General features: G+C 42.9%; 1 protein-coding gene across 1 annotated transcript in view; it reads right to left on the bottom strand.

Moving 5' to 3' along the window:
• The window catches only part of oca2 (oculocutaneous albinism II), a 79,383-nt gene that overhangs the window by 8,650 nt on the left and 47,771 nt on the right, over positions 1 to 22,962 (bottom strand). The window contains exons 18-22 of the mRNA XM_036545995.1: positions 16,936 to 17,063; positions 15,124 to 15,183; positions 14,049 to 14,153; positions 10,327 to 10,420; positions 8,602 to 8,695 (exon numbers count right to left, since the gene is read on the bottom strand). Of these exons, the coding sequence (XP_036401888.1) occupies positions 8,602 to 8,695; positions 10,327 to 10,420; positions 14,049 to 14,153; positions 15,124 to 15,183; positions 16,936 to 17,063 (481 nt within the window). The remainder of the gene's footprint in view (positions 1 to 8,601; positions 8,696 to 10,326; positions 10,421 to 14,048; positions 14,154 to 15,123; positions 15,184 to 16,935; positions 17,064 to 22,962) is intronic.

Below are 22,962 nucleotides of genomic sequence, written 5' to 3'. Positions count from 1 at the left end.
TGACAAGAACTGCTGTGCGTGTGAAATGAGTTTACATACCTGTGCCTAACAAAGCAGAAAATGGAAAAAGCTGACGGCAAAATGCGTTGTGACATTTTTCATCGGGTTTAATTTGATACATCTAGGAAACACAGCGAGAGAGCCTCTTTACAGTGTTGGCAGGAGAACTTTCATTTGTCAAGAGCAGATTTACGCTTTGGGATGCTACCTCATTACTCCGTAACCCTCCTGGCCGGGCATGCAATTCCAACCACTTGGCTTGAAAGCCAGAGCACTTTCAAACACCTGTAAATGTGTCACTACAAGAATTTATTCGGCACCTTTAATCCCTAATTCTGTAAAATGTGTTTGTGGCAGAGCGGATATACAGCGCCAAGCTATAGCCATTAAACTTTTTACTGCGAGTCAGAGGCCAACGCTGGGACTCTTCATTAACTTGGAGCAAAAGCACAACAATACAGAAGCCCTGTCAGGACAAGATGGATGTCGCTGCACATGCTAGTCAATATTCAGAGTGGTAGGACAACCCGATAAACGATGAGCGGGAACTGCGCCTGCCGAGTCCAATCCCATTCCGGTATGCACTCGGACTGACAGGGAGCCAATGGAGGGGAAGGAAGAGGTTAGCAGGGGTCAGAGGATCCTTTCCCTCAGCACGGCTGCGACACGCTGCCCTGCCGCGAGGCCGAGCAATAAATCAGTCAGCGCAGTGCTGACGGAGCAGCGAGACGCTAGGAGTGACGGGCCAGCAAAGAGGGCCACGGCGATCCAGCCCCCCGATCCAGCCCTGCGCCTCACTGGTGCAGAAACGTTGCACTGCACACTGCACTGCATTCTGTCTATGCTAAGTGGTGGATGTGAAATATACTTACAGAATCACAACTTGCTGCATCACCACCACATCTCCACCTATTGTTGCCAGATGATGGGTTTATAACATTGATATCACATTTCCATTTTTTTATCTACTGAAGTTCCAAACAAAGAGCTGGGAGGGGAAGAAAATACCTACACAATTAACCAAACCTAGACAAACCACTTCAGTCCATGTCTATAGAATCCCATTCGCCACTTCCTCTGTTCATGGCATCCCTCCTCCATCCCATCTCCCCCCTTTCTTTTCCCTGATTATGATGTCCAAACAGCGAGGACAATAACCTCGGCCCACGGCCAGGTGTGATCCCTTCGTCTGAGTCAAAGCCAAATCAAAGTACCACTACAACCACATCAAACGCAACCTTCACACTTTGATTGTATGGAAATTCACATCTGCTGAACGGTAGGTGGTGGGTGTGAAATGTACTTATAACATCACTGCCACGTTTCCCAGCTTTTATCTACGGCAGGTGGGAGATGTGATACATACGTAAAACATCATGACCACGTTTCTACCTTCATGGCAAGCCTTTTGGGTCAAAACGTGTAAACCTTTTGTGTTTTACGTAAGATAATGACCAATGACTGATATTATATAGGTTCCCTTAATTTACATGTAAGACAAATGTTTAATTTATGTGTTTCTTATGTTATATTCCTTGCTAAATAAGAATATAGCAGGAAACAATATGATTGGACATTAGGAGAGAAAAATGATTTGTAGTAATCATTATCCTACACATGCCTTTACTAGGGGATGCATAAAAGTTCACACATTTTTACCCAGACGGCTCATGGTACAGCTTTTGGTAGGTGGAGGCTGGTTTGAAAGGGGGCAGTACCCCTGCAGAGGTGAGGTGCAGCGGTAAGGAGCACAGCTTATAACTAACAGGCTGCCCATTCAATTACAAGGTAGCTATAAGGCACTACTGTTGTACCCTTGAGCAAGGTACCCTGAAGGTACCCGAATAGCTTCGATAAATATCCAGCTGTGTGAATGGATACATATGTAACACAGTAAGTTGCTTTGGTTGAGAGCATCAGCAGAGCAAATAATGTAATGTAACATTGCATTAGTGAACCAGACCCAAGCAACATATAGCATCATGCTGGAAGCGTCATGAACTCAGTACAGGTAAACAGCGCACTATACTGTGCATCTGTGAGGTATACCATTCCTGTAAGTAATTTGCGTAATTTTCCCATGATCCAGTTGCTTGGCGGTTCTCACATTGTATAGCTGCTGCCACAAACACAGCATCGCATGCATCAATAGCAAGTGAGTAATGGAGGGGGGGATGGGATGTACAATGGGCACAGTGCAAACCACCAAAGGTCCCTCAGATGAGGCACATGAAGCAGAGGTCAGATGTCACTCAGATGAGGAATTGGAGGGAACGAGAGGCTTTAGCCGGCTCTCTCAGTCTCTCGGATGGGGCATCAGCAACGTTCTGCCTGATAGAAGCCACAGCAGACCAGCACGGCCCCCCACACCTGTTCTCCCCAAAGAACAGAGCTTCCACATCCACAGCCAGCCAATCACAACCCCTACCTAAAACAATGCCATGCATCAGCCGCTATCAAATGCATGGACAAAGAAAGAAAATGAAACACATTTTGATGCAAATTCTGCAGAACAGAGGACACAGCCAGCTGCAGGCCTTCCTTGTGTGATCCAGCCCCTCTCTGCACGCATCTCCAATGACATTTACTGCCAATAATAATTATGTAACTAAATTCTATTCCCAATAATGGGGGGAGGGGGGGGGGGCTGATGATAAATGAGCAATTACCCAACCATCTGCTGTCTTCCTGTTTGTTTTGCAGCCACTAAGAAACCCCAGGGTGATCCCGACCGCCTGCCCGTTTTCCTTGGCCCGCACAGCTGTTCTACCTGCCTGGTGACTCTGCCCAATGGGAGAGAAAGCTCCTGGAGCTGGGCAGCGGAGCTCTGTGGAATGTGCCCGCCTACATGAAAAGGCCAATTTCAAACTGAGAGACAGAGATAGTTATCACTAGGGAGACCATGTGCTCTGTATTCCTTCCTGATGCAGGAGAGGGAGTTCCTTAGCAAGTACAGATTCTAAGAAGTTGAAGAGTTCGGATGAAATGTTTTGGTTCAACAACAGCAAGAGCACTCATTTCTACATCAAGCATACAGAGCCCATTATCTTTGACTATAGAGTCCATTATCCTGGACTATAGAGAGTCCATTATCTGGACTATTGAACATCTGTAGTGAACCTGCATGTAGAGGTGCAGCCACTCTTACAGCTTATATAACTGCTGTCACCTCTGTGAATACTTTCTGATACTTGCGTTAAACATTAAAATTCACTTTCGTTCTGTCAGCATGTGTCAGTTTAACTTAAGCCAAGCTTGATGCAGTATCATCGAGCTTCTTTCAGATTCTTGCAATCTGTCTATCCTCCAGTGTGTTCATCTATAGTGAGAAGACCTGAAGTAGCACTGACCGCAGCTTCTCCTCTGAGCCCAGCACTTGGTGGCTTATTTCAGTTTATTTAACGCTGACTGGTCACTCCTCAGGTCTAGTGGTTCGCCATTAGACACCAGCTGCGTTAGGCACCCATGCCCACGGTACTCAGTCCAAAGGTTTCTAACTGCGCCTCGTCCCAACATGTAATGAATGTAATTTAATGTATTCAGAGATACGAGGGGACCAAAACAGCAGAGGCACTGGGCAATCAGCCAATCAGAGATGGTGGGGGAGAGCAGACACAACAAATCACAAAAAGTCTAGGAATGATAATTGAATTAAAACTTCTGGTTTTCACCATTCCGAATGAACCTCTCATCCACCAGTTTATAGACTTAACTAAATTCCTGCGACTGCCAGAGAAGTGCCAGACCTTGGCACCCCAACAGACATAAAACAAAGGTAAGGCACCACCATGGCAACATCAACAGATCTAACATCTTTCATCTGTGATTCTCCCCAGCGAGATCCACTTTCACTCACTGAAACAGATAGGAGCATAAGAAAATTGCACTGGGGAGAAAAGGCTATGAAGCCTGTCCTGGCTAAAATAATAATAACTTATTTAATTAATGTTGCATATTCATTACTAACAATTAAAACTGGAATAGCAACAAATATGCCAATTTCAAAGGAAAAAATAGATTTCATTTTGAAGAATGTTTTAAGACAGATATGAAAAAGAAAAAATTAATTTTAATTGTTTTTTGGAATTATAATTACAATGACAGATTGCTGGGCTCCCCAGTGATTCAGTTGGCAAGTGCGCAAGAGTGCAGCTTGAGTGCAAGCTGAGGCCTAGCGCCTGAGTTTGGTCCCAGCCATATCATCAGCCGACAATGACCGGGAGCCCAGAGTGGTGGAACAAATTGCCTTCACTCCTCCAAGGATAGGGTTGGGTTGGTCAGCCAGGGTTTTCCTTGTTTCAGCTCTCTCGGACATTCAGTTGTTTGTATGACATCAGTGGAGTGGCGCCTATCCTCCAACTGCTGCCCACTTTCCTCTGCTGCATTGTGAGACTTGTAATGGCAAAAACAGCCATTTTCTGAGTATATAGGAAGATTGAATTTATCTCACTTCAGTACTCTTCAGCCTACATGACTGCTGCGCTTACCATGATGAGACAAGCCTAAAATGAAAATGTTTGGCATTGCCTTTGTAAGCACTTTATTTTTTGTTCAAAAGCAACTCATTTTTACTGGGTCAGTTAACCTAAAATTAATAAAACATGGTTTCCCCTTCCTGATCCTCACTGTGGGCAGCAAACATTCAAGCTCGTGTCCAATGGCTCTGATGCATTTCAGCTCCTGGCACAACCTCCCGTCCAACGATCATCTGCTGAATTCCAGCTCACAACCAATGGCATTTCAGCGGCCTGCTGACTGCTGATATTTCCCGCCTCTTTGTGCCCGCCCCCTAGTTTTGCATCATTCAACACGGGCGACGTTTCGCGTTCCCGCGACTGGATGCAGCGAATCAACTCTCCCAGCTGCAGGTAATAGATTTCTACACCAAAGGATGAAACGGCGACAGCGGCTCTTTCACCGTGGAACTGTGGGGAAGCAGGAGTCTGGAGCGAGTGCATCTGGGTCTTTGGGCTGCAGCGTTTCGACAACGTCGCCCGTGCTTCTGGTCGCTCCCTTCCCCACAGCCCCTCTAACGTATCAATTACATTAATATTATCAGGAGACAGCAAAAGGAGACTGAAAGCTCCATTCAGTTTCGCGTTTTGACGGATGAATGTGCGAAGCAGTCTCGAACAAGACGTTTCAATGCGCCCTTTCTTCCGAAAATGGCTTTGCAGTGCGCCACTGTGTTTGGCGTGTCTGCCTGTCTCCTTCAGAGGCACTTTACAAACTACCTTTCACTGCTTCACACTGTGCATTCACAGGCTAATCAGCCTTGTATTCAAGCTTTTCTTTTAACCAGCAACCCACTGGTGCCTCTTACACTGCAAAGCCACAAGAGATGTGTTTGCAACATTAGCATGAAGCAGGTGGCGAGCTGGAAGGAGAGAAATCAAACGAAATAAAACATAACCGCGTCGCCAGCTACCACGGCACTCGAGAAATAATGCGATTTATATTTCGCATTCCAGATTCTTTCTTTTTTTTTCAAATCCAGCTGCCTCAGGCGTCTGACTTGTGTCATATCTGTTATATGCCAGCCCCAACCCACCACCTCCCCCTTCATTCCCACTGCCCCGAAAAATAAAAACAGGGTTTTGAAATTGCTGCTACCAAGCCGTGTTGATCAGAAAGTTGGAGAAATGAGAGAATGAAAAGAAATGAGAAACAAGAGGTGGAAATGTGATATGGGCTTGTCACTCCGTCTTTGATTTTGTTTTTAAAGGAAAGTGACGGGGACCATTTATTAATCGTAACTCCAGCATGTAGCTGCTGTGCAGACGGTTGGATGAATTGCACCTGGCTCCAGGGCCGTAGGGCATTGTCAAAAACAGTACACAGGGGTAATCTGCTGCTGGTGCAGTGGGATTTTCAAAAAAAAAAAAAAAAAAAAAACTGAACCCTGCCAGTCCGCCCTTCCTTGGGGAACTGCGCTTTGCTGCAGCCTTATTCTGCAGGGACGGCACACTGACCAAGAGTGCAGACAGAAGTGTGAAGTGGGTAAAGGTAGGCCCCCAAAACTCAGGGCAGCTCCACGTTTCACACCCTGCAGGAGCAGTGCACAGGGGACAGAGTACCATATCCAATCAGCCAACAAGGATAAGCTGCGATTTAAGAACAGCTCTGCGGCCAAAAAAACATGTTTACTTTGTTTTGCTTGGGTGGCATTGAATGTAATGAGTGCTGCGTTTCAGCTATTTACATGGCATAAGAGCTGGATGCACCTGGTCAGAACAGCTGAAAGTCGGACAAAGGAAAGCGTTCCAGAACGAAGAAATGCACTTTCATTTTTGATATTTAAAAAGAAACTGCTTATCATAAAAAAAAGTTAGAACAAACTAAAATTAAAGTTCCCTAGCTGTATTTTTTCCTTAGCTGTATTCTTGTCTCCTACACTACCGTAGCTTGCTTGCTGTTCCTCACTTGTAAGTCGCTTTGGACAAAAGCGTCTGCCAAATGACCTAAATGTAAATGTAAATGTATTTTTTGTATGTGAACTTCAATCAATGTCATCGATGTCTCTGATTAACTTCATAATGCAAAATTTCAACTGCTTGTTTTCAGTGCTAAACAAATGTAATTGGACTTTCATCACCAATTTGTCCTGCAGTAGTACAGGATCACCTGCAGCTTAGTCTTTACGATGACATCTTAGTCTATAGAAAGTTCACTTCAATTAATGTTTGTTTTCATGTCTTTAGTCATTAAATGACTTTCCAACACTCATCCTCAGTAACTTATGCAGCTAACAATTTTCACATTACCTGTTCATGACTGGATATTTATTGAGGAAATGCAGGGTAAGTACCTTACCCATGGGTACGACAGCTCTGGCTGACCTAGGAATCAAACCGGCAACCTTTGACCCCCAGACTTGATCCCATGAAAATCACATCACAATTCCACGAAAACTGGGCAAATTCACCTCGTTATTCTCAATCCCCAATTACAAAGGTCTTTAAAATGTTTAGCTTCTGTCCAGAAGGGACTATGACATCAAAGGATTGTCTAAGAGCAAAAGACCTTTTTGTTCTTTGCCGGGCATGTGGCTGAGGAGAAAATTTTTCTTCTCTGAGAAGAACAATTGTGGCCTCGACCACAAATCCCATCATCCAACTGCAGCACAGCCCTAGCCTCCAGATGCACACCTGCGTGTTTTAAAGGAGCAATAATCATTTAGAAAGCACTGATTATCTTTACTGCTAACTGAGACATACATTGCAAGTGTATATTTTTCAACACTTCTTTAACACTTCTTTGTGCTAACTGTAATACTTAACCATAAAATGTCATAATAACCTATCAACACTCAGCTGTATTACCCACATATTGCCTATTCTACCCAATTTATGCCCATCGATCACATATGTCAATATCTGAAATGAATAAAACATACATACCTACAGGACACGGCATCATCGTTAAAGAAATGTGACATGTGTGGCACACTGGCTTCATAGCTCACAGAGACGACCGTGAGGCATTGATTTGGATGACCGGTGTTCAGTCTTTGCGAGAAACTTTCCCTCACATACCAAGGAGTAAAAATTACACAGGTCAGCAGTGTAGCTAATGAAACCTGCATTTTTTCCTGATGTTCAAACTGTTGTGTTAAAATCATAATTTCACTTCAAACTATATTTATATCGTTTTAATAAGTTACTGAGATGCATTCAGATCTTCAAAAGACAATGTTATTAGCTAATGTAACAGTTTTATTGAGGTAACTTTCCAGTTTTATATCAACTGTTGATTATTCAATTGACTGTACCTGGGTTCCACCTTCGATTTAATTTTGTGATTAAATTCCATTTTTTATATGTGAAATATGTGCTATGGCATTTTCTAATTACAGGTTTGCAATTTTTCTTATTTACTTTGTCTTATTTACTTTCTTCTTACTCATTCCAAACATTCCTTCTTTAACTGAGCAAGGAACAACCTTCATGTTATGGCGTCGAACAAATAGTGGTTCAGCAGGTGCTGACAGCATACTACCGCAAGCAAAAGATTCAAAAGAACCTTGCAATGAGGACCAGCAATAGGGCTCTTCACCTTCATAGATTGCATGGTTTTTCTGTTCTCTTGCTTGATCCATGCAGAAACGACATGCTATGCTAAATCCGTCCAGTGTTGTGCAAGTTCACACTTCACAAGAGCTAGCTCAAAGTTCAGTTCACACAGATTAAAATGAACAAGTGCATGTTCATAGTTCACAATTTTGAGTTTTGAACAAGTTAACAGTCCCAGTTCATTTCTTCCATTTTTTTTAAATGAACTGCTCTGAGCTTATCATTTTCAGTAGAACCTCCTCCTACCCATCCATCCCCAGCCCCCAATCATTGCCACTTCTCACTGTTTGTGTATACTTGTACATTCATAAGTTATGTATTTTACTAGTGGAAGTGCACAAGTAACTTTAACACACCCAAGGATTCCGAATCTCACGCAAACCTGAACGAGCTCAAGTTTACGTTCTTCAGTTGCAAACAGATACGTTCAAGTTCACCGAAAGAATGAACACGTTCAACACGTTTTAACGCATCCATGCACAACACTGAATCTGTCCATCCCTCGGTTGTAAAATGAATGTGTACGCACCTGAAAAATTCCATGAAGGAGAACCCATAGCCGTGTTGCTCAGCGATCCCTGCACACACCACATTGGCTGAGGCACCGATAAGTGTCCCGTTCCCTGAAAGGACACATCGGTAACACAGAGGATATTAGCACCCCCTGCCATGCCATCAGCAAGTCTCAATGCATGCCAGCTTGTGACAAGGACACACTTCTGCGTTCTTGTCTGCCGTCTGTCATGCTGTCAAATTTGTACCATGTCAACTATTATGTGAACACTGGGAACGTCTGCTGAATGACAAACTGTGAACACCCAGTCACTTCTCCACAGTGCTTTTTTAAGATGTTTTCTAAACACACACTGCAACAGGGATTTTTTTTTTGCTGTACATTTTGTTTGTCGTACATTTTGTTCACTCCTTGTTTGTACTGAGTGTGTCAGCACCACATTAAATCTACTGGATAAAAAGAAAACAGAGATATTAATGTGAGGAAATCCAGCATGTCTTCAACAAGCGCTGTGTTTTATGCATGCCCGTTGCCATGAGCACTGAGAAAGCATATAGGTAGCAAATACTTCAGAGAGATCATTTCAGGCTTTTTGATTGCAATTCGAAGGTCCTGAAAGAGCAGCCTTCCTCTTCAAGTAATTAGGTGAATACATCAACAGGAAAAGAAGCAACTTGTAGGACGGTGAATTAACCAAAGTCAATTTCTCCATTGTGAAACCACATATACATGAGAACACAAGAACATTAGAAATTTGTGGAAAAGAACAGGCTATGCAGGCCAGCTTAGCTGGTCATATACAAGACATTTCTGAAGTGAACACTGTGAGGTTGTCTCATTCTGTTGAGAAAATTACCACATTTGATTGGTTTCAAAAGGGCAAAGCAACGTCAAGCAGTGCATTTCTATAACTTTCAAAATCATGAAAATCATTTTAATTTTAATTATGTTAACAGTAGAGGAACCCCCTGAACGAGCACTGACCATTGTTAAGCCTAGTGATTGCACCATTGTAAGTAAATTTGCTCTTCAGTCCTCTTGCAGGCTTTCTGATAAAATAAGCGAGTGCACATTCACTTTTTTCTTTTCGAAATAACCTCTCCCAGATTTGTGTTTGATATTTAATCTGGAAACATGTAGCACTTTGCCATTTCCAAAGATGTCCTCGCAGGAGCGCGCCTCCACCGTGCCAGCATCGCAGCCCTCGGTCGATATCAAGCTGTCACCGTGCTGCTGTCGATTGGACTAAAGTGCCACAGCTTCGTTTTTTTTTTCCTCTCCTCCGCCCCCTCCCTGCTCCCCCTGCGAGTGCGCGGCGTGAGTGGAGAACACCTGCAGCTGCCTCTGGGCCTAATGCCCCCCCCACCACCACCATCCCCCTCCAGGAACAGCCATTATCCCCGTCAAAATGGATTCATGGTTTTCGTCACGGCTAAGGACAGCTGAAGCAAAGCAAGGGGAAGAGGACGGAGGGAGACCCTCTTACAACCCTACAGGACACACCTCAACACCAAAATGTGAAGCGCTAACTGTGACTCCACACTCTGTCCTCACTGTACACCCCCCCCCCCTTTACCTCCAACCCCCTTGAGGTGGTCACCTGTGGAGAGCAGACAGTGACTGCAGCGTGACGCAGGCTGCAGCAGCCAATCACAGCAAGTTAGAGACACTTTTGTGAACTTTGAACTCTCGTGAAACAGTTACGCATGTGCTACTCAGACGCCACTTCCCTCCACTCACCTCCAAGACACGCCCCCATGGCCAGTGCGAAGATGAGGGGCTTCACAGGCAGGTTGACATCAGCGTCCTGACTCAGGTTGAGCAGAACAGGGATCTATCAAAGGACATAACCAAGAAGAACATTGTCGTGAATTACTGGCATGACGCAACATGTCTGCTGCCTTTTCACTCTCTGTCAACTACTATGATGAAAGGTTTTAAATCGAGCACAGAAGTGTGAAGCAACCAGAATAGTAATGTACAGATGTTCCAGTGACTTAGGGGATCTAATATATGTAGGAAAATTATGCAAAGCCATTAAATTGCCACAACTGGTAAGACTAAGTTTAGCTAGCGCCAGTTGCTTGCATGTCCATGTGGAACCTAGACTATGCTGCCAGAGGGATCGATCCTGACATGATTACAGACTGACATGCTCCATTTGAAAAATATAATGTGCCCAGGAGCTCTATAAAGTCTGTAGTTTAATTCATTATTCGGCAGTGATTACACAAGGCAAAGACGGATCTCGCGGCCAATTTTCAAGACCCAGAACACAGCTGACATACTGTCAGGGTCAGCATCATAAAGAATATTTTTCTATATTTCATTTTTTTGACCAGAATCCACGTATTACACCTCTGATGGAGCAGTAAATCTCCAGGCCTCCCAGTGACAAATGGAGTCATAATTCAGCCTGCTCTGACACAGCACTGAGAAAGCAATAAGCCTGGGAAATCAGGCCTATTTTTAGGCGCGGACAAACAGCATGAATCATGTGAGATTGAAAAGTTAACTGAAATGAAAGTTTCTGCGCGATTCGGGGAAATTGCTCCCCCGGCCGTTCGCGCTATCCCTGAACGGTGGCGTGACACGGCGTGGCGTGTGGCGCAGGGTGGTGGCGCAGGCAGAGAGTTCACACTCCCCAGACAGCAGCCAAAACAGCTGTGCGAAGCAGCGGGGCGAACATCGCGCTAGATAAGCGCATCTGCACAGCAAGTGAATGCTAACTAGACAGCTAAGGCTAATTCTGACATCAATGCTGACAGCCATAATCATAACAGTTCAATAATTCCAGTGACAATAATAACTCAGCTATGTTTGGAGATATTTTATTTGCAACTTATATTGTCAAAACATTTCTCAAATAGACAGCGTATTTGTATATAAATGTATCCATTGTTGCTGATACTATAGTTATGCAATGTCATGTGTGAAGACTGGATCAAGCAGTAAAGGTCATAAGTGAGTGTACAGGTCAGTCTGTATTAATTGTAGATTATTAATAACCAATGCAGAAAATAATGGATTCATTGTCCCTTTCATTTGTTATTCGCTCAGTCTTTCAGCGGTGACTGCATCTGATTTTCATGCATCTGTGCTGTTTCAAACTTGTAATACTCATCTACTGATTCGCCAAATATGTCCTGCATGGACGTTTGTCATTTGTGTTACTTTATTAATAAATCACAGGAACAGTAGAAACAGGAAAGAGTGTTACGAAGCTTCAAAGGCATTTCAGGACATTTTAATGGACTCTCCAGATCAATGAATGAAATCATAACCAGGTTCACCGATCATTCTGAGCCAATTATCTTTTTCTGGATAATGATACAGCTGTTAAATTCGACAATACAGACAGACAGTGAGGTGCACAGCATGCTAACAGACTAGAAGGGTTTTTTGGGTCTGGTTTCATAAATCTGAGCATACACAGAGCGAAAACGCTGCATTTTAAACAATGCCTCAGTCTGGAGTTTGAGTAGTGGAAAGTTATTCACAACAGATCCATCATATGCCTTTCTCTCTCAGAACCCAGTGCGTGAACACTTGGAGTCTTACCAGCTGGATTACAGCAGAACAGAGTTTGCACAGCGCGAATGTGATCGCATTGCCTTCAATGTTTCAGCTATGTTTATTTAAACTACAAGCACAGACTGGACAGAAAAACCCAACTGACTTTGAGTTCAAAGGCAACTGTCTCACCTATTACAAATCACCACATCAAACACCTTTTTTTTACAAATGTGCCGAGTTGATAAATACTAGTTTTGAAGGGAAACTGAAAACGCTGGCACTGCATTCAATACGGCGGGGCAGGAAAAAAGGCATCTTTCATTTCTCCTGTAGAACCACTGCTTAGACATGTTGCTGTCACTTCTTTTATGAGAAAATCCTCATTCATAGGAGATACTCTCACTCTGTTTGTGTGTGAGAAATAAGATGTGACAACTGAAACATCCTGGCGCTGTTTCAAGTGGGCTTCCAATGGATAGAATAAGCTGAGGATAACATAAGAGACTGTGTATATGCATCACCATCTAATGAGCCAGCAGTCTGAAATATGGCCTCCACAACCTGGATGATCTTCAAAAGCTATGGTTTTCCCTGGCTCCAATGGTTATGCACTGACATAAAAAAACAAAAAGGTCTCTTAACAAAATAGGGCAGAATTTCCTTCCTAATTATTTTTACAGTGTGTTATGAAATTGATGTTTAGCTGGTAGTCTGTGTGTGGCCGGGTGACAGTTGATGATTTTGTACAGTTTGAAAGTTCCGTGTCATGTGTCAACTTCAACCTGCTGGAAGCCAGTATTCTTTTTCAATTGGTCATTCATGTTACCATTTGCTTGGTCTGTCATGTGCAAAAACAGCCATATTTTTTTCCCACAATTTCTCTGTATTTAAGATATCTTTATTTTATTCATCTTTTATTTAATCTTGTAATTATATTTCATACAACCACATGTAGGTTGTCTGAACAAAATAGAGCTGCAGTATAGGTTTTGTGGATTTTGTTAACTTTCCTACTGTAACATAAAAACTATTGATATGACTATGATGTGATATTCTTTTTCCTGCAATATTTACAGGAGCACAAAAAGCATGGGTCGGGAGATACAATGATTTATTCTGAACAATCTGTTTTTATGCCATCATGTCCTCCTCTATTTCAACAACTTCTTTTTTTTATTTACTTACTTATTTAACCTTTATTTAACCAGAAATTCAGCTGAGATAAAATCTGTTTTTCAAGAGAAGTCTGGCAAAAATAGCAAACAAATCAAATATTTATATATTTATGAACATGACACGATACAGAGACTGCAATTAATTGTCAAAAGAATTGTGTTTAAATGAATAATTAAGGAGCAGTACACAATCCACAAACAATTGTCGAATTATAAATGACTTTAAGCATATGGAATGTATAAAGCACTTCCAACATCACTGATATTTAATTAGTAATCTTAAAGTACCAGTTTTAAAAAGTACATGTCATTCTTTTAGGAACAGCGCTAAAACAATGAACATTTCCGTGAAAAGTCTTGGCACATTCCTGGAAAAGAATGAACACAACCATCCATTTGAGTAATGGAGCAAATGTGGCCATTCGTAGTAGAGACACATCAGGAACATTAAGTCACATGTAAACAGATTGCCCAGGCCCATTTGACGTGGTGAGGCATTCCGCTTAATGAAACATGGACAGTTTTACTCCAGAGAAGCATAGAGCACTGCACGTTCTATTTAAAAATGGAAGGAAGGAGAACGATGAAGGAGCAGTTGCTGCCGCCGTATGAAAGCATGATGAATTTTAATGACAAATAAAATGAAAGATGCATGATGTGGGGAAACACATTGTTCCTGTATGTGTGTGTCTCTGTGTCTGTACCTTCCCCTGAGTTTGAGTGCAAATGCCGGTACAAAGGGGGCAGACGGCTGGGGGGGGGCTGACTCACCATGGTGGCGGTGAAAGGGATGTTGTCGATGAGGGAGGAGGCCAGGGCTGACACCCACATCACCAGGATGATTGCCACCGCCAATCGCTGCTCCTCCGGCACAGCCTTGGAGGGGAGGAGCAACAAAGGAGGAAGGGAAGTTCAAAAGAGCCAAATTCAATTTACATTCCTTATCCTATCTTTACTTTACTGTCAGAGAGCAAAAAAAACTTTAAAAACTGGGTGAGATGAAACCATTTGAGTTTTGACACCCCTTGCAGGGGGGGCCGGCTTTCTGTTCCTTCATACATGCAAACCGTAGCCAATCCCTTTGAAGTGTCAGGGAAGGACAGGGCATCGCATATGAAAAAAGACCTAGCTGAGCTGTCAAAGCATGACATGACGGTGGGGGAAGTATTAACATCTGACTTCCTCTCCCCCGGCGAACCACACCCCCTTTCGATACTGCGTATGCTTTAGGTTGAGAGAACGAAGGGGAGAGAAGGGGAGAGAATCAAATCGTCCTACTTCCTATCATATATCATTACAATGGGCAAACAGAACCTGACAGGTCAATCTGACTGTGATTTGCTGACTGCGGACAGGTCCATCTGACTGTGATTTGTTGACTGTGGACAGCTCCATCTGTGACTGGCTGTAAGAGACACCTGCCCAGCCCCCACAACTTCTGCTACATCTGCTTTGCACATATACTGAGAGGCTACAACACAGCTGCCAAGCAGGGCAAAACAGCCCTGCCTCCAAGACCTTGCCATCTTCCAACTGGCTGCAAGGAAAGCAAGTGTAAAAACAATAACTGAGTTCACATTATCACATTATATTACTAAATGTTTGGCTGGATGAAAAGAAGTCACGTATGTGTTTACATACCAGATCTCTTACCTCCCTCCCACCACACGCTGTCTGTGTGTAATATGCAGACGACCTACACTGTTCACATATAAATGCCTATTGTATAGACCTTCCTGGAAGTGTAAACATCTTGTTCAAATAAGCTGCTCTCAACATCTGCAATGTGCATTATAAAATATGTAAAAGTTACAGATGAGGATGAAAAAAAACCAAGAGTGCCCACCTTTATTAACAGTGCTGTCTGTGCTCCAATGTAATCTATGAGCTGAAGCTGGGCCAATGCCTGCAGGAAACACACAGTCAGAAAAGCTCTGCCGGGAGGATGCTGTCGTAGCACATTATTAATGGCACTTTGAAGCAAAAAACCCGCAATTAATGTTTCTGACCAAATCAATTTACCATTGCATGCTTGGCCGACCACAAACAATTTATAATTTGAAAAAAATGGACACAAAATGAAGCTTTTGTTGTCTGATACGTTACTTTAATTGCTATAATTTAAATGCTTTAATTAGTCATTGCTGATTAGCTTTGATTTTTTTTCTATGTGGTTGGAACACATCTTTTTTTTGCTTTTTAGAGTTGCTACATGCTGTTAAGCAAACACTTTATTTCCAACTTGAATTCAGCCTCCCTCTGGGCCTCCAGGTTCTTTCTGAGTGTATTTGTGACCTTCAAAACACAAAGGATTTTAAAATTGCATAAAACTAATAAAGAATAAATGTATCTATTTTAAAATTACCATTATTGTGAAAAAAGATAGACCTTCCCATCATATTGAAAAGAATATATATGGGTAGCAGTGGAAAGGCTATGTGCCCGCAGAGTGGCTCCATTGCCTGGTGGATTGAGGCCAGGCCACATCATCCAGCCAGCCCACAGCCACACACCTGTTGCCAATGAACTCTCCCCTGGCTTATTTAAGGTTCCCCAGTCTTACCCTTGAGGGAAAAGTGTGGAGAGAGAGAGTGTGTGTAGTGTTTTGACTGAGCCGATAATTGAATCTGTGTACTGAATAATTTTGTAGGAGAAAGTGCATTGGTGCTTGATCCTGAATTGTGTTTTGACTATGCTCTTGCCAGCTTATTTGGGTTTGTTTGTTGCACTGGGAACCAGCTTAGCTGGCCAATGATAAAGAGGGACTCGGGGAGGTGGATGTTAGGACAAACAGAGTCAGGATTTTTTTTGTTTTTACTTTGTTTTCTGAAATTGCTGTGGGCAGTGCATACCTGTCACACTGTCTTATGGTCCTTTCCATATTACATTCTGTTTGGTCCTTCATTTTATTGCACAACCCTCTGCCTCACTTCTTGTCCAGTCAGTGTGTGTATATATATATATATATATATATATATATATATATATATATATATATATAATATATCTATATATATATATATATATATATATACTGAAAAGAGTGTATAAGTATCGATTCAATATTCAATAAAGGTTTCTATGTTAGGGTACCTATATTAAGCTGATTTGGAACACTTGACCTGTTCTGTTGAATGTTTTGACCTTTTATCATTTCTCTGATTGTAACAAAATTGAATTAGCATAATGGTGTGGTAATATGTATGTGGTTCCGTATTAAATCCTTGCAAACAAAGTGGGATTTAAAAGATCATATGCATATGAGAACAATGTAGCACAGGCTGCCATTTCACAGGTAGTAATCTCCATTTATATTGTCATTATGAAATATAAAGTAGACCCATAAGACCTGTATGACAGCCTTTCTTACCAGGCATACGTCATGATTGACTATAGGACAGGTGACATACCTGATCCATACAGACATAATTTGGTGTTACAATCCCCTTTGGCAGGAGGAGAGTTGCTAAATAGTCAAGTTTTCAGGGAGGAGTTTTGAGGTGATCTTAACTGTAGGTTAAAAAACTTGAATTCTGGAGACAGGCCTCCCACACATTGATTGAACATTTCTGATTCAAAGAGCATTCCATATCATTATCTTGCTGTTGGTGGGTGAGTCATATGACATGCGGTTAAGGAGAGGCTACCTGCACCATACCTCCATGAGGACGAAGAGTGCTGCGAAGAACAGCAGGGTAGCCCACTCCACCCTGTGCAGGATGATCTCAAAGTCCTGGATGTCGGCGAGAACCAGCAGCCACAACGCCCCCAGAATGGCAATCCAGCCTGTGATTGGGCAAAAGGTCAGCCAATTGCATTGCACACCAGGTTAGTCTGGCTAATACAGTCATGATCACACAGCACATGCAGCACTGTAGTCAGTCTCAGCTTTAGTTTACCCACAATTCATTTTGTCTTTGACAAAATGCGTTTAGAATTATTTTCCATTTTTCGCGTAATATAATCAGTTAAGTGGTAATGGTAGTTGTTGTGAATAAGAAAAAAATTTTAAAAACTTTAATTACATTGCCCAAAGTTAAGGACAAGCCGCATATCAATTGGACAGAATCTGGGCGTCTGACCAAAAATTTGTAGTTTCAAGCATGAACTGAGTGAGCTTTGCACCAGTAACCAGAGAGAGTACTGAGAGTGTAGAACATCCTGGAAAATACAGGGAAAAACATGTGGAAAATACACGGGCGGAGACACACCCTAATTTAATTAATATCCCAACAGTCAAAGGAAGGGTGAGGGACAGAGAGGTTGTGATTGCTTGGGAGCTCAGAGGAGTAGAATACTTTAATTAATTCAGTGGAATATTATACAGCTCCATCTGTCTCCTATTAAATATCACTTAAATGCCACTTCCCTAAGCGTCGCTGTATTACTAAAATAATAATTACACTGACACTCCCTTTTCTCCCAGTTTATGTTACTCTTATATAAATGCTCTACATGTGAGTACTTGCTTGATTCATTGTGCTCTGGTTCAGTAACACAGGGAGGGGCCTGAGCAATTAATCAAGTTTGAACTACAAACAGAGATATGGTTTTTTAAAATTATTTATTCATTTTAGCCATTAGCTAATAATCTTGCATGCCACAGATTAAAAATCACATTCAGTGAATTAACCCCTCTTTTTATGGTGTGTCAATCATTACGACAACTCACATTTTTTGACAATGAACACATGAAATGAGTGGGCAAGGACAGGATGCGCACTAAAGTGTTCAGGGTGACTTCTCTCTGCTGCTTTCGAGTGGACAGACAGCGCTCTCACACTCAGCAATGCTGTGGGATATGTCCGGGCTGTGACAACAAACAAGATGACTGGCTCAGCAGAAAAAATGGTCTCTCTATCTCCTTTCGCTGTGCGCATTTCGATGAACGAAAAGTACCACAGATGCCAATGGATGATTTTTCATATATTATTTTACTTGATTTTTTAAAATAATGTATGGACTGTTAAAGAAAATGGCCTTGTTGGTCCACACTGCTGCTCTGGGCATCGACTGTATTTCCTATAGTTTACCCACAAGTTTGTTTAACCCTTACAGGGCTCAGCAGCTACAGGTCAGGGAGTCTTCCCTGGTTACCAGAGCTCCTGCTAGTCAATGGCACCCCGACACCCAGTACCTTGCATTCACCTCCATTCATGACTGACCACTGTGACTTCTGAATGCATTCAGATCAACTGTGTCCATCAGAGTGATTTCCTAACAACTTATAAATTTCCTAACAAGGGGGGGACATGAATTAGAGTAATACCTTAAATAATGTTACCAGTCTCACTCAAAAGGAGGCCTATTTTTTAATTGTCTGAGCTAAGAAAGGCTGCTTGCTAATGGCAGGGTGGAGAGAAGCTGAAATGTCAGCTTCCAGAATTTCCTTTAAGTGTGAAATAGGAAATAATATGACTGGCAGCCTTAGTGCCAATTACAGCATTTTAGAGGAAATGGTTTTAGAAGAATAACCTTTTTTATGGGTAACTGTTTCATCTGTTTTTCCAAAAGACTCTATATAAAAGACGGAATTAAAAAACATGAAAGATATGGTTAAAGAGCACCTATTTAAATGGCCAGTGTCATTGACTAAAGGCTTCATTTCTTTATCACTTTCAAAGGGGAATCTCTCACTATCTGGTGGGCACTCAGAGGTGGTTCCCTATTAGAGGAATGTGGATTTCAGACACCTTTACTCCTCAGAGAGGAAGTGTTGAGGGAGATTCACCATCAATCAAATGAGACATTGGCACCTGAAATCCAAAACAACCAACAGGTTCCAATCTTGGAAGATCTTCCTGTTCCAACCCAGCCAGTCGGCACAACTTGTAGAGTTGATCAATTCTCCATTTCATACTTCTGTAGCCCCTGGTTTAGCCCCAGGAGCACAGGCCTCACAGGCTGATCCCGGCTCTCCTCTGCTCCAAGGCAGGAGATTTCATTTAAAGGACTTATTACAGCGGCAGAACTTTTAAACAGCTTAGCTAAACCTTCACAGTGATGCAGACCACTTATTCATGATAGCATACTGCTTATTGAGTTACCCAGCAATAAGTTAATCACAAGTCTCTGAGTGAGACTGCGTCATAATTTCCCCATCTAGAAGCCGGTTTCGGTGGAAAGCCTAAAATAACCAGGCCACGTCTCACAGAAGCCTCTGTAGGAGGACCATTCAGCCAGCAATTACTCAGTAGAGTCCCTTCGGCATCGGCACGGCCAAAAGACCTCAGCGTCCAACCACCTGATCTCGCGGTTCCACTCCAAACAATGGACACGGCCCTACCAGCCAACCAGCAGATGGACCCTCAAAGATTTAATCAAGTCAGTATCACAACTCATTATCAAGTCTTCCGAGAGCTTAAAGTAACTTTGTGCTTTTTGATAAATTTGAGAGTGATTCGCAGTCTATTCTTATCAACTCACTATTAATTGATATTAACTTAAAGTGTGTATTTGCATTGTTATATTAGTGTAAACCATGTTAACATCATCTTAAGAGATTAATTAGTAACGAACAAATTCATTTATACTGTATATTAGATATGATAGCTGATCAGATATCATTCCAAATTTACACCTTCCATATTCTTCGGCTTCTGTTAATAAATCTGTTGACAAATGTTATGCATTCATAAATAGCGTTATTATCATTTTTCTAAGTTGAGCTCTGCTGATTACACAAACTGTCCCCTCCTTGATTGTCATTAATTGTTAATGTTAACTAATTACTTGGTGTTCCGTAATAACAGAAAACCTTTGATCACACCTCTTTAGTGGAAAGTAATTACCTAATAATGATTTAATAACCAATGTCACTCCCCCACCAAGCCTAATGGATAAGAAATACCAGAAGTGACAGCCACCTACTGTATCAAGTGCTTTTCACTGATTCCTAAAAATATGAGAGGCATATAATGTCCATGCTATCTCCCAGAGTGGCGTATGGCCCTCCATCTGTCTGCTCTCCCTCTGTCCTCCAATCCAGGGGCTCTTTACCTTGGAACGGGGCTTTGGAAGTGGAAAGTAATAAAGGGTGAAGTGTGTTCCAAACACGCTCCTTTCCTAAGTCAGAGAGCCAAAGGATTTCATTTTCATCACACCTAGCCACCCCAGGGCCTAATTTTAGAACAATCAGATTGAGTCAAGTAGCTCCGGCGAGAGACTGATTGACACCTCATCTGGTCAAGCTTGGCCAGTTTAATCAAGCCCTCATTATGCAGGCACGGCATTCTAAACACACACTCCGGCGCTGGGATTAGGGTTGGCAACGGCCACTGCCCGAAATTACCGGCTATCGTTGGTAAGCAGGAAGGGGAGGGGGGTTGGGGGTGGTGGGGGTGCTTGCGGGGGAGGGATTGGGGGGAGGTCGTACACAGCCACTTCAGGCGAAATTTGATTATCCAGGTGAGTGTGAGTGATTACCTGGGGGAAATCATTTCACAGCTGATGAGAGCGGGGACAGGGGGGGACAGGGAGGGGGGGGGGGGGTGCTACAGGCAGAGGTCCCCTCCATGGATCCTGAGCGCTCTGCCTGCATGGGTAAAGGGTGCTTAGTGGGTGTGTTTAGTGAGTTAGACAGGGTGTTTCAGTCCTGCGGATGAGCCGGCACTGAGACACACAGAGAGCTCATTACAGACTGGGAGCGCAAGCAGATGGCCAGGGAACACAGCTGTTGCTGAAGGTGTTACTGACTTCTGGGGTCCTTCTGTTGAAAGAGGTGTCATCTCAAAGGCCACTCTCCTTCAGACGAGAATAGACAAGTGCCCCAGGCCCACAATGCACCACCAGGGGGTTTTGTGTGTGTGTGTGTGTGTGTGTGTGTGTGTGTGTGTGTGTGTGTGTGTGTGTGTGTGTGTGTGTGTGTGTGTGTGTGCGCGTGTATATGCGTGCATGCGTGTGTGAGCGTGGTGTGTGTGTACGCATGTGTGTTTGTGTGTAGTGGGCGTGTGTGTGGTGTGTGTGTTTGTGTGTGTCTGTTTGCGAGTAGTTGTAAATGTGTGTATGGACACACATGTGTGCATGCATGCATGTATGTGTGCATATGGGGGTGTGTGTGCGTGTGTGTGTTCTGCACAGTATTGCCATTTTTCTTATTTACACGATGGAGTATAGGCCGATCCTGCAGTAGGTGCGCAACACTTCTGTACCAAGCTAAGTTAACATAAGTTTAAGAAGTGAGTCTTTTTATAACTTTTGATTTCCTGTCTCTGCTGATATCCCCTGTGGTGTCCCCCTAACGTGGGGAGAAAGAGAGACACGGCAGACCACAAGTGCTCTCCAATTAAAAACTCCTCGTGGAGGAGTCTGAGCGAGCTGATAGGATAATTTATCATTTACAGCCCAGCAGATTTCAAAGCTCCAAAGTGTGCTCTGCATATCATCCCATCTCTGTTGTTTATTTAAAGCCAGTGCGCTCTTTTCCAAGAATTCACTGCAAAATGCCAGAAGTGATAGATACGGCTATACTCACACCTTTAAATAGTCTGTTAAGGATTCATTTTCAACCTTCACAAGGTATTTTCCATTGACAGTATTTTTTTATTTGTGACAAATGACTATGTACCGGTCCTTATGGATTTTCTTTCTTTGTTAAAAGAATTCCCCTTAGATCTTGGAAGCCTAAATAACAAGCAGACATGCTGAAATCTTTGGATCACAAACACACCCCTCTCAAAAAAGGGGGGTGCAGGAACACAAAATATGAGGGCAATGCATGATGGTCTAAGTTCGAGATCCGGTCTAAATTGCCACCTGTCTTTATCTCTGTACAGCAGAGAACATTGGAATGACCTCACATTACAAAAGAGCAAATTAAATCTAGCCAGTGGCAGCTTAATGAGGCTTTAATTACAGCCCATTTCGAAAATATCTGCTCCAAATTTATAAGCACTGTCTTCGCTATCCTGTCCTGGTCTCAAACCGCACGGTTTAATGAGAGAGAGCCCGTGCTGCTCTTCAGAGGAGAAAAAACACGACATGCCACGGGTCTTTCACATTTCCAGCCAACAAAACATCTGTTTTCTACCTCCCCCTCACAGTCCACTCATATTAGGGAGGCGAAAGCCTTCTTCAAATCACAACTGGTAGAAAGTATTTACAAATAGTGCAACTGCGTGAGAGTCATATGTCAGGGACACTGTCGGGCTGACAAAATCGCATCCGCGGCACTGAATTTAGCATTACATCGCCTGCCTGATGCTTTCATAACGCCACACCCTAACGCTTCGGAATACCACTGTGTCCTGAGACAATTGCTACAGGTGCAGCAGAGCCAGAGTGATGACAAAGTGAGAGAGAGAGCGAGGGAGAGTGCACTTTCACAAAGCGAGACATCGCCTCATGCACCTGAGGAAATCTCTGTTCCACACTGAGAGGGATAAATGAAAGCCGGGCATCCGAGGCAGTGAGCATTTGATGATTCAGACAAACTAGATATACAAAATTGCGGGGCCTTCTCCTCTAGAAAATAAGGACACAAATGAAGTCGATGTAACGGCACAAAAAAAAGAGCCGACTGCCCAGCACTAAAGCAAAACAGTAACATGGATGCCATTTTAGGGGAGCCTCTCACGTCCTTACCTTTGCTTTATAGGACATAAATCCAGTGACAAACCAGTGCTGGTGACAAACACAAAAGCATAGCACTGGCAATTAGTGGGGTGACCTTCAGGCATACAGAGAT

Source organism: Megalops cyprinoides, chromosome 14 (assembly GCF_013368585.1).
Source record: "Megalops cyprinoides isolate fMegCyp1 chromosome 14, fMegCyp1.pri, whole genome shotgun sequence".
Classification (NCBI taxonomy): domain Eukaryota; kingdom Metazoa; phylum Chordata; class Actinopteri; order Elopiformes; family Megalopidae; genus Megalops; species Megalops cyprinoides.
The sequence above is the reverse complement of the archived record's forward strand: the minus strand, read 5'-3'. Positions and strand labels throughout refer to the sequence as shown.